The 16352-nt window shown below is 41.9% G+C and overlaps 1 protein-coding gene across 1 annotated transcript in view; it reads right to left on the reverse strand.

The window, feature by feature from the left end:
• DGKK (diacylglycerol kinase kappa) overlaps positions 1-15868 on the reverse strand; it is a 147134-nt gene extending 131266 nt beyond the window's left edge. Inside the window, exon 1 of the mRNA XM_045877990.1 lies at positions 15269-15868. Coding sequence (XP_045733946.1) covers positions 15269-15868 — 600 coding nt within the window. The remainder of the gene's footprint in view (positions 1-15268) is intronic.
• Between the last annotated feature and the right edge of the window lie 484 nt (positions 15869-16352).

Consider the following 16352-nt stretch of genomic DNA (forward strand, 5'->3'; position numbering starts at 1 on the left):
TATAGTTTTCTTTAAGAAAGTCCTCATCTCCCCTCAACATATTCAGAGCAAATCTTATAATACCTTAAGATGTCTTAGTCTACTGTCTTTGGAGATCTTTTAGTATCACTATACATATAAGACTGCTTTGTGGTTCTTGTTATTTCAAGTTATTAAGTGCATACTATGTGCAAAGAGCTTTAAAATAGAATCTTTGATGTAGAGGACAATATATTCTTCTTATTATATTAACATAAGAGAAATGTTCTCATGCTTCTCCTTAATAACTAGGTAACTATTAACCTTTCTTAATGGTTTTCCCAAGCACAGTATATTCCAAGGCTTACAAATAAAGACTTGGGTAATGAGAGAAGAGCTACTTGCATTCAGTCTGAGGACAACACATTAACAATATTCCTTCTCCTTTCAAGACCAGTCAGAGGATTTTCACCAACAAAGAGAAAATAGCCAAAGGAGAGGATAGAGAAGTTATTGAAAAAAATTATTCAGGATCAACATTTTAAAAAGAAAATGTTCCTTTAAAAAAAGTACACATTCTCTTGTTTCTCCCTTCTCTTCCGATACTTCAATTTCTACATCAGTATTTTTTCTCTGCCTATTTTCCCAAACAGAATTTATCCATATTTGTTTCTCTTCCATTATCTGATTCTATTAATTTTGTTTCATTGTTTTCAATTAGGGGCAGGGCAACAGTCCTCTAACCCTTAAGTTCTTGCTTTTCTATAATCACTGTCTTGAGCACAAGCCTCGCCAATACCTCAAACTCAAATTCTTCAAAACTGAACTCATAATCTTCCTCTAGCTACTACCTAAGCTTGCTCTTGTCCCTGTCTTCTCTATAATTCAAACAACTCCAGACTCATAAGTTCAGAGTTGTCTTCTACTCATCTCTCCCCCATCATCTACACCCAATCAGTTACAAACCAAATCCTGTTAGCATCTCTTCTATTTCTTCCCATACTGATTGCCTTAGGGCCTCAACATCTCTTGCCTAGACTTATGTCCCATCCTCTAGAGTCTTCCTATCTAACCCATCCTATATATTGATAGAGTTTTGTTAAATCTAAACCTAGTCATGTTACTCTCAATCAAAAATCTTCCACAATACTCCACTGTTTATGGAATAGAACACATATTCCTTCACCTGGCATTCAAATTCCTCTGCATTTTAGCTCCCACCTAGCTTCTGCAGCCTTTCCTCCTGATGTACCAAAAGTTCTTACCATATGAAGTCTTTGTGGGATTATCAGAGCATTGTCCTTTCCACCTCTTCCATGCTTATGCTTAGGATATTCCCTCTGCCTTTTGTCTCCTTTTTCATGTTAGCCTATCAAAGTCCTACTTAATCTTCAGACACAGTTCAGATCTAACCTCCTTCAAACAACCTTCCAAGATGGAGTGGCTTCCTTTATCTACTTAGCACAGTTCTTTGTCACTAGTAAGCCCTTAGAAAGGTTTTGTTGAATTGAACTCACATAAGAGCATGTAAACTTTGGGGAACTCATGGCCTGTAGGAGTAAGACATGCTGAAAATAGATTAAATAGGAAAACTGGGCAAGAGGTTGGTACCAAAGCAAGCAGCCAGAGCCTCCTCCTTTATATGCTTTAATGTCCAGCTAAATCTGTGTGTGTGTGTGTGTGTGTGTGTATACCTACCTACCAGGCTGTTCAGCTATTGGAGTATATATACTTGGATATGTTCCTGGGAGTAAATGTACCAGTGTGCATCTGTGGATATATGCCTGGCTATGCCTGTGGCCCTGTAAATTCCTTTTTCAAACCATTGTTGCAGGTTTCTGTTTTAAAATGATGCTCAGGTTAATTGTATTATGGAATAAGATAGGTACTTTTGGAAATCAGTTCTGGGCATATGGTTTATAAGCTTCTAGGGAGTTGCTAAGGGGGGCATCATATTTAAATGCAAGGAATTAGTAGCAGGATCAGCCCATAACACACCATTGGGCACATCAGGAAAAGGCACCATTCACTAAAGGTATTTTACTTCCATTTGTCAGGAAATTGTCATAATATACCAATTTTGTTAGCGCAAGGCACTTGACTGCCATCTGCAGGAACATTGCGAGAAGAAATATATATATCTATGATGGCTTACTTTGTGAAAGGTGTCCCCTTAGACATGGCAGCCTTGTAGAGTGTACAAACTGTACAACTTTATGTGGTGATCTTTCCCAGTTGCTATTCTAGAAAAGATAAAAGTTGTTTATCCTATTTAAGGGAAAAGTTGTTCCTTCTGATTGGAAACAAGACAGCTGTTAAGAGTTTCCTGTGTCTAAGTAGAGACTCCATGTTCTCTTTCCCGATCAAACCGTCTTCAAGATCCGTGTGCTGATCTGATCAGAGGCATTGGTAAAACAAGTTAAAGCTTTTCCTGTAATTAGTAGATAGCTATTTTGGATAAAATTTTGACTGCCAAAATTTTATAAAGTAGTTCAAGCTGCAATTTATTGAGTGGCAGACAGCATGTTAGGCCCTAAGGGCCTTACTTATCCTTATAGCCTTAATGGGATACACAAACTGATAATCTCAGTATATATGGCAATTGAGAGGCAGAAGTTTGTGTAGGGTGCTATGGGAGCCCAGAGGAAGGGCACCTAGCCCAGATGGGATACCAGTGAAGACTTGCTGGAGGAGACTGCTGAGCTGAGCTGAGTCAGCAGCACATTATTGGCTTCACTTAAGAGACACAAAAGCTAAGCCACGGAAAGATTAAGCAATTTACCTCATATTGCACAGCTATGTAGAGTGGAATTATGACTGGAAGCATTGTGAAATAACTCTCAATCTAAGAAAGAGTACAAACTATTGAACCCCTGGTTATACAGTACTATTTGGATTTTTTTGAGGAATTTTATTGGAAATACTATTTTATTTGAGAAAGTCCTGTACTTACATGCCTCACAGACACATGCATTATGATATTAGAAAAATGTAGGCACACCGAAATAACCTGAGCCTCAGCCTTCTAGGACAGTGAATTAACACCTATACCACAATGCTGGCAACCTTTAGTTCCTCATTTTGTGGTTGCTGCAGCTTGCTACAGGAAGATATATCGCATAAAAATGAGGCATCAGCTCAACTTCCTTGGACACCAACTTTAAGAGGCCTGAGTCATTCAAATCATTCCCCAAAGTCCTTCAAGCACCAAAGGCAGCAAACAGAAGTACCGCTAATTAAATGTGTAATTGGGGTTTATTATAACTAGCATATATTAGTTTAAAGTCTCCTTCACCACTGCATTGAATTGGTTTGTCTTGTTTTTATTTGAGCTTAATTGTCCTGTTTCGTATGTGTTTAATTTTGTAGGATACTTCATATCCTTCTTGGATGCAGGCAGAGTGCAAATTTTAAACAAATAATAACAATAGATTAAATTTATGTAGAATTGGCTCTTTTATGTGCTGCATGTACAATTTATAGTACACCAGGGCCCCTCACAAAACCAATGTGTACGGTACACTTATGCCCATTTTATAGGACTTGGAACAATTTTGCTAGTTTGCATTATTACAGAAGCCTACAGCTATACATTAGCTTTTAACTACATATGTTTAGCTATACCTATCATTTACTTGGTATAGCGTCCTTGGTCAAGAACACAATCCCCCATAAGAAAAACTTTCCTATAAGCGAAGGCAGTGTACGTTATGACAACCCACTTTATGAGGCCTGTTGTAACACATTCCTGGGGTGGGGGGGGAGGAACTCTCCAGAATGGCTATGTTTCCAGGAGACTATTAGGAATTTCTGGAATATTTTAGGCCAAATTTTAAACTCTGACTTGCTTCTTTTTCCTATTCAATGTGTTTCTACATCACCAGCACCCTTGCTAAGCAGCCAGGAATAAACAGAGTGCAAACTCGCTTTCCTCTTAGCTTCAAATAATTAGAAATGTACATCAGTTACAAACCCATTTTAGCATAGAAAAGGACTAATGAAATACTTCTTGTATTTATATTAAATATTAGGCTTTCATTTAAGATTTCATTGAGAAAATATTAAAAAGCTTCTACTGTTAAAAAGATTTTAAACATATTAGGTCAGCTGATCCCCAAAGGCCATTTTCGGGACATTCCACGGGTCTACAACACTGAAGATAAAAGATTTCACTGGATTGCCATCAACTTCTTACTTTTGCTGTAGAAAACTCTGTGATATGAGATAGAGAAAAATATCATAGAGAAAGCGGACCAGCCACTTACAAAAGTGCAAAGAAGGCCCAAAACAATAGAAAAAAGACACTAGATACAATCACTCTTTTCTTCCACTTTTAGCTTTAGTAGTTTAATTTGGAATTTGGCATACAAAGAAATTGAAAGTTTTTAATTATATGCCCCATCAACCAATCCTCTGCTTCAGCCATGTTATTTTACTAATCAACAACCCTCCAGTGGTTGTATGTCATCATTTGGATGATATACACAATTTTGTCAGTTGCCTTCAAAGTTTCAATAGGACTTTGCCTGTCCACCTTATTTTCCACATTATTTCAATCTGTACTCTAGATTCTATTAGAGTGGGCATTTTTTTTTTTCCAACTCCATATACTATACAAAAGCCTCACTCTTCGGTCTGTAGGCCTTGGTCTCACCTGCCCAATTCAGGGATAACCTCACTTCTACCTGATAATGTCACTGTTTAATAATTCTGATTTTCTCTGGGTTTGAGGAGAATATATTGGGAACAATATATCCCACTTACCTCAAACAACTTTATATTTTTTCCCTTAAATTTCTTATATCGAAGTGAATTTGCTATCAGGCAGTCCCTCATATCTGAATCTAATCCACCTCTGAAAACTTGTTGGATAGTGAATTTTGGATAGTGGGAAAATTTCTTCCATTATTCTACATTGGAAAAGTAATAATGCATTCCCATTTCATCTTAAAAACCCCAACCAATTTCCTCAAATATCAGTAAAATACTCTAAAATGCCCATGTAACAATCCTCCAAATATGTATCATATTGTAAAGCATTTTATATACCAATTACATAATTATTGAACACTTAATGAGCTAATTAGCAGATATGTTTATGTGTCGTTCACAATGATGCCTTATTATACTGGATACAAAATAAACCAAAAAAAAAAAAACCCAAACAAACAAACAAACAAACAAACAAAGCAAGCTTTCAAGTTGCCTGGGAATGTCTATGTTTGTTTTTCCACCATTAGAGATGAGGTGAAGAACTCAAAAAATTTAGTGCTGATGAGGGATGATAGAAAGGCAAAGTAAGGCTTTTCCAGGCATTTCTAGAAAGACAATTCACTAGTGAAAAGCGATATACTAAGAAAACCATCAAATGAGCCACCAAATGGGTGCTTTGATTCCACGTGAAGCCAAAAAAAAAAAAAAAAAAAAAAAAAAAAACACCCAACCAACCAACCAACCAACCAACCAAACAAACAAAAAACATCCTGGAGCCCTAGTCACCAAGTTGAGTAAATTAAAGCAAAAGAGACCAGGACAATGCCAAAATTATCATTTTAATTAATTAGTCTTAACAGTCAAGCAGAGTAAGGTGAGGGTGTGAGAAAGGGACAGCAATATCCAAATTCTGAGTAAGAGAAAAGTTATGTTCTACTCAAGCCTGGCAGGAGGGAAACTGTCACAGTAAGTATTAATTGAGGTTAGTGAGAAGGGCACAAATTTGTTAATTTTCTGAAATCAGTAATCTTGTTCTGTAGCCTCATTTACTTTTTGCTGTTTATGCTTAGCTGTGTTAATAAAGCTACATCACATTTTTCTTTTATACTGCAAGGGACATGCGCAGTGATGTGAATAAACCATGAAACAATATATTCAAGGAACATAATAAATGACACTTACTGAGGGAAAATTAACAATCAAGGTAAGCAGGGACTACGGTTAGAGGTGGGGTTCAGAGGATCGTGCTGTGATGCTGGAGCCGGCTTCACAGAGTGAAGAGTGAAGTGAGAGTGGGGGACTCAGTTGAAAGAGCCCGGGTTAATAAAAAACTTTCCTGGTTTCAAGTGTCTCTACTCATAGCCAAGGAGATTAACAATTTTGGTTTTGCTCAGCAGGTACCTTTCATTTCCTGTCTCAAGCTGCAAAATCCCAGAAGAGAACAGGTAGAGACATTCGCTGCAGGAGAAGGCAAATGAATGAACATCCAGGATTCTGGAAGTTCTTAGCTGAGCCCTGCAAGCAGTGCTTCCATCCCCCTCCTACTCCTGGGGGCAGAGGCAGGCTCCTTCCCCGTACCCACTGCCTCTTGTTTTAGAATTCTGCGAAGCTCTGGGTTGGAGCATCACGTTTACCTCTCAGAATCCCCCAGTAACATGTGCCTTGTCCTGTGCTAGGAGGAAAACAAGGGGGTGGGAGTCGCCGTCCTCAGGGTCTGAAATCTCTTTTACAATCTCTTTAAAGAAAAAGGCTTAAACAGCAAATGCCTGTAACGCTTTGGAAGATGAAAATCTCCAAGTGCTACAGATAAGGAAGAAGACTCTGATCTTAATACCACATTACACTTGCCTTTTAAATTACTAATTCAACCTTGGTTGGATTGTATACAGTTTATTAACTCTCTCAATTTTCTACCACATTTGGTTAATGAAAGCTGAATGAATATTCTATCTCCTTATAATTGCTGATAATGTCCTCAAACAAAAGTATTTCCCTTCTGGGTAGGAGGAACCTTAATGAGCATGGCTGGTAACTGTGTGTTAAAGAGACAAAACCAATACTACATTTTTGCATATGGCTAAAAGTGACCCAACAGAGTCTTAGAAATTTAAATTTAGATTTTTCTTTTGGGAATTTAACAGTGGGAAAAGGGTGAATTTTGCTCCGGGTCTCCTGCTTCAAGTCCAAATCACAAAAGCTAGCTGGACAAATGAAATCTGGATGTCTAAGAAAGTGCACTTAGTAAACGTGAGATCAAACTGCCAATTGTATATACGACAATGTATATTCTCATTGCTTTACATTGCAAATACATCTCTGAACAGTTAGGTTTCCAGCATAGGTTCATCAATCAGATCACACAGGCAGTCATTTGACTAGATGAACTTTAAGCTAAAAATTAACAATTGTTTCCTAAATACGATGTAGAAAAATGCACATGATTTGATAATTAAGTGGGGGAGGTAACAGGTAGGGGGGAGCCTGAGACACAACTGTACATTCCTTTAAAGTCTTAACTACTGTAGATTATAAGTGTATATAAGCATCTTTTCTGAGAAAATAAATGGAAAAAAACCAACAAAATATTCATTATCTCTTGATACTCAATCTTGAGTGATGGGGTGCTACGTAATTTTTATTTACTTTTTGGAAGCAGTTTTGATTTCCCACTTTCTCTGAAATTAAGATACATATCCTTTATTTTATTACATTAAATTTTTATTTAAGAAAAGGTATGCTGAGAGAACTATTTAAGTGATTGCCTCAGCAAAGCATCTAGTAAAACAAATCATCTGTTTTGGTAATTGGGTGTCTCATTTACCAGTTTGTTTTAAGGAAGTCTCGTCTCTGTGATTTTGCCCACCATGGACTCTTCAGTGCTAAGCACATAGGATATACACAGGTACTCAATTTAATTTTTAAATAAGTAAATGAATTAAAAACTTTGGAAAACATTAATTGAGTCTTAGTCTCTGCTTATAAATCTGACTTGCAAATTTTATGTATTTGTGAAAATCAAGCCCTTTATAACTCTAGAGAACAGACATTTAAGTGAGCACATGATTAGACAACCACCTTGAGAAACCTATTACTGAATTGGCTAAGGGTCCTTCTCTGCTAGGTAGGTGTGTGTCTAATTTGGAAGTTAATAGAGCGTCATTGCTTTAGAGTTTATCATCAACTTTTGAGTTTCTATAGTGCTAGAGGGGAATATGAGGCAGCTAATCCCCCAAATCATTTCTGTTTGGTTTAGAAATGCGGCATATGATTTTTCCCCAGAAGGTTTGCTTTCCTAATTTTGTTTTCTATGGGCAGGGTTTGCCTTTCCGGAGTGCACAGCCTGACTGACTGATGGGGAAGGTAACCAGAAATGGGCTGGAGTTGGGGCAGAGGGAAATCAGCCTGGGATTAAACATTTACTACCCTTCAGCCTCAGGTTCTGAATTTAAGGTTCATTGGCATGGTTCTAGAAAGATATTACCTTTTCTTTGTATTACACTTCCTAGGAAGTCTTTAGTATGGGGTAGGTGTAGAGAGCTTAAAAGACAGGCTTTCCTCTCCCCTCCTTTTTTTTTTTTTTTTTTTAAATCGCTTTAGGGGAATAAAATTTAAAGATGTTGGTGAGATTCTGGCCAACTTGCCTTAGGTTAGGAGAATTTCTTTCCCTCTTACCATTTTTTTCTGGTTTTGTTTTCCTCGTGGATGTGGATAAAGTAGATTGATTTTAGTGAAACTGAAAGCATCTCTTATGATGGAAGGACTTTTCTTTTAAAAAAATGTCTGGGGAGAAAGATCTCTTGCTTTTGGTGGGGTTGTGGGAGCATATCTCCTTAGGTTTGGAGGAATTCCATTTAGAAAAAAATTAAGTTTTGTGGGGCAAAACTATAAGGGCCACTGGTTTTAGTGAGATTGGGGGCCCTCCTGATGGGGTGGGGGTATTTCCTTTCTTTCATTTTCTTTAAAATAAATAATTAACTTGGAAGAAATAAGATTGAGAGCATCTTTCTGTAAAAGAATTTCTTTTTCCTTTATTTCATCAAAAAAATACTTGAAAGCTGGAAGATAAATAAAGCCTCTGGGTTTGGGTGAGATTGGGTGCATCTCCCCTTGAAGAAGCCTTAGGAAGAGATTTTGGGGGGGATTTTTTTCTCCTTTTTGTGGGAGGTAGAGTAGGTTGAACATCAGGAATAATATGCATTATCATCAATAAAGTATTGGTGCACTTTCCCTGAGAAGAATGTCTTTCTTTTAAAAATTGTCCCTTAGTTTATTTTCTTCTGCCTTTCATTCCCTCCTTCCCTTCCTCTCTACCCACTTCCTTTCCTCCCCCTCTCTCCCTCCCCTTCCAATTCCTTTCCCTCACCCCTTTGCTCTCTCCCTTCTTTTTTTTTTGTTTGGAGAAAGATGTTCAGGGACTTTGGTGAGTTTGGGGCATCTTCATTCCCTAAAAAGGAGGTTTCTCTTTGAAAATATACTTTTCATTGTTTCCCTTCTTTCTCCCTAATCCTAAATGTATTTTCTTGTTTTGAGAATGAAGGGGCTCTGTTGAGGTTGGGGACATCTTGGTTTTGTTTCTGTTTCTCTCTCTATTTATGCTTCCAATTTTTAAATTTCCTATATTAAGAATCAAGCTTTGGGTTTTGAATAAATTCAGATCATCTCCCACTAGAAGGATTTCCTTTTATTTTTTCTTCTTTAAAGAATTTACATTTGTTTTTGCTGTATCTTGACAGAAAAGTTCATGTGTCTGTGAGGCCGGAGCACTTCTCTTTAAGAGGATTTTGTTTTCATTTCATTGATATTATCCCCTCCACCAACACACATGCCTTTCCATTATTGATTTTCTTTTAAACCTTAAAAAAATGTATTTTGAGAATAAGGTTCATGTGCTTTGGTGAGGATGGGGCATCTCCCCTTGGCAGGGGAGGGATTTATTTCTTTTGTTTCTCTTTTTCTCCTTTTCTGGGAATTAAAAATTCAGGATGTTTGGTAAGATCAGGGACCCTGTCCTTTAACATTTCTTTCTTTTTGTTAAAACATTTGTGTGTTTCTGGGATGGAAAGATTGGTAAGTTTCATGGACTTTGATGATTTTGAAAGTATCTGCCTGTACAAAGACTTCCTTTTTGTTTGTTTTTCCCAAAGAGAAAAAATTGGGGGGTGAATAAAAGTTATTTTCCTTGGTGAGGTTAAGAGGCTCTTAAGAGGATCTCTCTGTCTTTTGGTTCCTTTTTAAAAATTTCTTTTTTCCTTATGCATTCATTTATTCCTTTGTTTATTTTTGGGAAGAGAGTAGGTTCATTATCTTGCAGTTGGAGGAGTGATCTCTTTCTTTTACTTATTTTTAAAAATTCGGATATTATTCATATACCACAAAATTCACCATTTTCATGTGTACAAAGTCAGTGGTTTTTAGCATGTTCGCAGGGTTGTGCAACCATCACCACTATCTAGTTTCAGAACATTTTTATCATCTTTCAAAGAAATCCTTTACCCTTTAGCCATCACCCACACTTCCCCCATCCTCTTCCCCCAAGCCCCAGGCTACCACTAATCTACTTTCAGTCTCTAAGGATTTGCCTATTCTGGACATTTCATGTAATTGGAAGAAATAACGTTAGGGAGATTTGGTGAGACTCCCCTTTGAGAGATTTATTTTTGCCCCCATAATTTTTGTAAGAGATTGGGCATGAGCAGTGGGGTGCAAATAAAGTTGATAAATTTCATGAATTTTTTAAGGTTAGAAATACTGTTTACCTTGAGGTGATTTTTCTCTTTTCCTCTTTAATTTTTCTCTTGGGGACATAAGTTCCATGGGTTTTGATGAGGGTGAGGAACATCTCCCTTTAGAATTTCTTTCCTTTTTTCTTAAAATAATTTTAAGGGGAGGCATAAGTTTCCTTATCTGGGGTCACTGTTCCTTTCTTTTTTTTAATTTGTAAATTTGTTTTTCTATTTTGAGAATAAGGTTTATTTGCTTTGGTGAGGGTGGGGCATCTCCCTTTAGGAATGGATGCTTTCTTTTTTTAATTCTTAAAACTATTTTTTTCCACTGAGGGAATTACAGTCAGCAGTCTTTGGAAAGGTTGGGCACCCTATCCCTAGCAGAATTTCTATTTATTTTCTTTCCAAAAAAAGGTCTTCTTTGGGAGTAATAGGTTCAGGGTCTTGCGCCTCTGCCTTGTATCCTTCCTTCTCAGACTCCTGTTCTAGGATGGCCCCCGCTGGGAGCATCAGACTAGGAACAGCAATTGCTGCTTTGAAAAAAATCCAGGCTGAGGGAATGTCAGCTTAAAGATTGTTCTTAAACAAATGAGGATCCTGTGTGTCACAGAAAGCCCTATGTTCGATTTTTTTTTTAAATCCACATTAGATAAATTAATAGTTATATCCTATTAGGTGTGAAGTTTTATTTTTGCCTTCTCCCACCCTGCTGCCTTTGTCAGGGGAATGAGAGTTAATAACGCAAAGGAAAGCATTCTGCAAACTGTAAAGCGCCATACTAGCAGAAGGGATTATATAATCCTTATTATAATATCCCTGACTGGTTTCCTGGTCTCTATGGATTTTCCCCTTTTCCTTGGAACCACTTCGGACAATGGATCAGCCTTTCATTTTGGGCTGCAGATGTGCAGAAGCCCCAGTCAGAGATTTTAATATATACGTAAGAATTGTATTCTCAGAAAAGAAAGATGACTGACCAAATATCTCATTATCTTTTCTAGAACAAACTGCTGCAAATGCTCAGGATCTCTCAGAATATACCAAACAAATCAGATGGTTTCATCAAAACCTGGCAAGGAGGGGGGAAAGAACCCAAGAGGAAAGAAAGTAATTTTATCCTGAACTTCAACAGGTTAAACATTTGATTCTACAATCCCAAAACTGTTTATAGTCACCACAGATATTCTGTTCACTTAGGAAAAAAATTTATTACCCCTGAAACCAACAACATCATCATTAGTCTGCTGCTGCTGGGACTGCAGGGGATAAGGACACTTTCCAAACCATTTTTTCATTGTTGGTAATTTGCTTCTTAATTATGGTTCTAACATTCATTCTGAAAAGGGAAAGATGGACTGCATTTCCTTAAGGGCTATATAGTCCAGGGCATTTAAATAAGCATTTACTTCTCACTCTGAAATCAATGAGAATGCATTTTTATTCATTCACAGCAGCAGTCTCTACGTCGTCCTCATTGCTGGAAATGGAACTGATAGGTTTCAAGCTTCAGTGGATGTTTACTGAGCAAAAACAGGGAGGGCTGAATTGTACTAGGCACTGAGAGGGAGAGACAGTATCTACCTGTCTCTTCTTTCTTGAGAAGCTCAGAAATAAGTGAAACGATAAAGTATTCGGGCAAGAATGACCAGATACCATATAAACAAATGCTTGCTGCTTTGCAAGAAAGTGTGTGCAAAAAATACCAGAAAACTTCTTTGTTATGGTTTGGGGTGTAATGGTCAATGGCAATTGATCTCTTATCACACACCCCCATCCCAGAAATAAAGGCCACAGAAGTGTATTTCTTTTCAGATTTTTCATCAATCACCTGTATGGTGTGATTATAATTTTGTAGCTAGTCAAACCCAACTAATAAAAACACAAACTATCTTTCTTCAACCATAGATGAGGGGAGGGAAACAAATATAGTATACTTCATGTAAGCCCCACTCCCCCCAAGCAAGTCATAGCATTGTTAAAGAACCAATTCACACATCCTTACTTACACTTGCTGCCACCAGGTGGGAGACCATGGCTCATTTTCTGGAAATCAAAACATTTTAGAAAGGAAGGAAATAGACAAGTTTGGTTCACAAGACTGTGTTATCCTGGTATCTGTTTGGAAAGACAATATGAGCCCCCTTTTCTCAGTCTCTACTCTCATGACTGGCATCGATTTGCAAGCAACAGGTTCAGAAACCTGAAAAGAGAGCAGACTACACACTGGAAGATGTTGATTTTTTTTTTTTCCACTGCAAAACCAGTCAGCAAAAATTATCTGGGAGAAACCTGCAGTCACATTCAAACACTTCGTTTTACTCATTTCATCCTTTGACTTATCAGGCTAGTTTCATGCTTCTGGTACTGACTGTGCCTTGCGACGGAGGATTTCATTGTATGATAAGGATCGTTGAGATTGTGTGTATGTGTGTGTGTGTGTGTGTGTTTCCCCAAGTTTGCCTCAAGGAGGCAGTGTCTGAGAACAACACCTCCCCAGCTAAGATGGCAACCTGTTTGCCTTGAATGTTAAGATGCAAGTCAGCTGGCTGTGGGTGCTGTTTGCCTGAGGAGTCTGCAGCAGAGAACGGTCCTATCACTGAAGATCAGATGTTCCCAACGACACCAGAGAGCAATTGCAAAGCAACACCTAGGGTGTTGAAGAGGGGTTTGGCTCCCAGCAACGTGAGCATTTACCCAGATCCTTTGCATCCTTCGAAATCATCTAGAGCCACTGATGGGTTCATCTGCATGGCCTTCTTAGTGGATGGTCAGGATCCTTAAACCAATTCTAAAAGATAAATGGCTGAACAAATGACTAACTTTACCAAGGGCAAAGTCAAACCTTGGGGGGTCCTGGTCCCCTGCCAGGGCTGACAAATGCCTATGGATCAGCTGGCCAGCACATCTGAGAGGGCACTCTGTAGAGGAAGCTAACCTGATTACCCTTACCTTGATCCTCCTCATCTGTCTGGCAATAGACATTTTCCTGTCAAGCTTGTGGGACATGCTTTCCCACTGTCACAGTTCTCATCTCCGGAGCTCCTGGCCTCCAGTCAGTCTTCCAGGGACCAAAGAGGCCATATATTTGCCGGACATCCTGGTAATTAAGTCCCCAGGTGTCAGTTTCTGAGCCATGTTCCCAAAATCTCACTTAAGAAGGCCATAGCTCAGGTGGTCCCTGCTGGTCTCCCTCCCACCGGCTTCATTACAAACTCTTCCAAAAAGACCAGAGCACACAGCGTCTAGCTGCACAGCCCTTTCCTGAGATCACTGCAGGGAAGGGCTGCTGCAGGGAGGGGGAGATCCACCCCCTGGTGAGAGCCCGGTTGTTGGAAAACAACAACAACTTGTCTCAGTCTCCTACAGTCCTATTTTATTTATTTTTAAACCTCTGCACTTTTTTCCCCCGTGAAACTTTTTGCGTTAGGCTTCTTCTTATTCAGTCGTTTATCATTGCAGTTATTTTGCAAACTCAAGCCTCCCTACTCATAACTCAGGAAGCAACCAGCGCTTCCATTTCCATTTCGCGATGCCAAGTTCTGCCCCCTTCCCCTACATTCTACAAGTGTGCGGTCCGCAGCAGAAGGATTCCAGAGCCCTGTCCCTACGCCCTGCTAGGCAGCAGGATGGACGGGTATTGGTGTGGTGTGTTGTTTGTTTGCTTCTGTGTTTTGTTTCGTGTTTTTTTTTTTTTTTTTTTTCCTGCAGGGGAAGCTAAATCAAGGTGTATCTATGCATTATCATTGTATTCACAGTCTCGTGGAACGAAGTTTATAGGGGAAAAGGATGAGTAGGGGGAGTACAGAGAAAGCAAGAAAGACAGACTCCCGCTGAAGCGCCAGTGGGATTTCAGGGGGTCCAAGGCAAACACAGAAAACCTCCCTCCTCCCCCCTCCCTCCTCCCCCCTCCCCTCTCCCCCGGGCGGGTGCGCGAGGATCCTCCACGCGTCTTCTCCAGGCAAAGCGCAACGCTTAGGAAGGCATCTCTGAAGACTGGAAGAGATGAGGATTCCCATTCACACGCTCTCAAATACCAACTCCTATTTTGGTGTCTCTAAACCGGGACTCCTGTACCATTCCAAGTAGCCCCGGTGCGGGATGCCAGTCTCCCGCTCGTAACGCGGCCCATCATCATATCACAGTGTTTGCACCTACCTGCCGGGAAATCCTGCAGACCCATGGAATGGTGGCTTCGACACACGCATGCTCTCCCCCTCCTCCCCAGCGAACCCTGCCCTTCCCCTGCAGTGCGCGTGGGCGCCGCCCAGCCCCTCATCCCCACCCGGAGTACCAGCTCCCAGCAGCCGACAGAGGCGCCGCGCCGGGCACCTCCTTGGAGAGCCGCCAGTTGCGTCCCCGCTGATGACCCCCTCCCCAGTGTCAGGGAGGGGGCCAAGCTGACGGCTGCGGCTCCGCAGCTTGGGCCTCTGCGGCAGTGACCGCGGCTAAGAGGTGTGTCCCACCCACCCCCATCCCCACCACTCAGTCCCATCCCCGTGTACCCAGGGCCAGCCCCAAATACTTCTCTAGGTCTCTTGCGCTCCCCGGGGACGTCTTCCTCCTCTTTTTCAAGATATAAGCGCTCACTGCACTGCCACTTCTCCCCATGGGGAAGACTGCTCCGACTCCCAACCCGTGCAGTCACCCTGTTTCTAGCCCCAACAGCCCACTCTCGCTTCCACATGTTGCTTCCCGCCTCCCAACCATTTCCCACTCCCCCGGGCTCCTCCAGCCCCGCATCTCTCCGCGCATCTTTGCCAGTCGGTGGCAGCCACATGGGATGCTTAGGATACCTAGAGTCCCAGGAGCTCGATAGCCATCCGGCCTCGTTTTGCTTCTTTCCCCCCGCACGCCCCAGTGGGTCTTTTTCTTACCTTTATACTGGAGAACAGCAGTGGTGTTCGGGGCGATGATGAGGTCTTTAGACCCCTCTCGGGAGCGACCACCGGACACTGCAGTAGACGTGGTGCTGGGCTCGGCTCCGTACGGGACTTTGGAGCCGGCTCAGGGCAGGACTCTATGGCTGGTTCTGGGGCTGGTTCTGGGGCCGGCTCGGGGGCCGGTTCTGTGGCTGGTACTGGGGTCGGCTCAGAGGCCGGTTCTGTGGCTGGTTCTGGGGCTGGTTCTGGGGCTGGTTCCGGAGCCGGCTCGGGGGCCGGTTCCGTGGCTGGTTCTGAGACCGGTTCTTTGTCGAGTTCTGTGGCTGGTTCTGGAGCCGGCTCTGGGGCCGGTTCTGTACCTGGTTCTGCGACCGTTTCTGTGTCTTCTGTGGCTGGTTCTGGGGTCGCCCTCGGACAGGGTTCTGGAGCGAACCGCGGTGCCGGTTCTGGCGAAGGCGCGTGGAGCAGCGCAGGAGCCCGCGGCGGCGGCGGCGGCGGCGGCGGCCACGGCGGCGGCGGCTCCGGAGACTCCGCGGGCTGCTCTCCATCCTGAGGCGGGGCAGTGCCCTGGGCCGCGGCAGCTCCGCGGTCCATGGCCGCACACCGCCTCAGGTCTGGGCAGCTCGCGCCCCTGAGCTTGGAGGGCTAAAGTAGCCTCGGGCGCCCCGCCCACTCCTGTTCGACGACCCCTTGCAGGGTGCCAAACTTTCCCCCGCCCCGCTCCATGGCTGGCTCCGCTCTGAGGTCTAACCCAGGGGCGCTCGGCGTCTCCCAGCGCTGGAACACGCCCCTCGGTGAGCGCACACCTCTTCGTAAGCAGCCACGGGCCCGATGGGCGGGAAGCAGAGGGGCTTGCGAACGCGGACTGGACAGAGCGCTTGATGACCTCCTAGCGACGTGCGGGAAGGGGGGGGGGAGACAAAAAAGGGGAGGGGGGAGTGGAGCGGCGGGGGGGGGGACTGTTGGAGCCCAGCCGTTTAACCCTTTGGTGACGTGAATGCAAAAAAAAAAAAAAAAAAAAAAAAAAGCCAGAGGAGAACTTGAGGGTCTTTGCAACCCCCAACCACTCAGCTGTGAG

This window comes from Mirounga angustirostris, unplaced genomic scaffold, assembly GCF_029215605.1.
Source record: "Mirounga angustirostris isolate CCGP_5_RB_7025 unplaced genomic scaffold, mMirAng1.0.hap1 SCAF_11, whole genome shotgun sequence".
NCBI lineage: Eukaryota > Metazoa > Chordata > Mammalia > Carnivora > Phocidae > Mirounga > Mirounga angustirostris.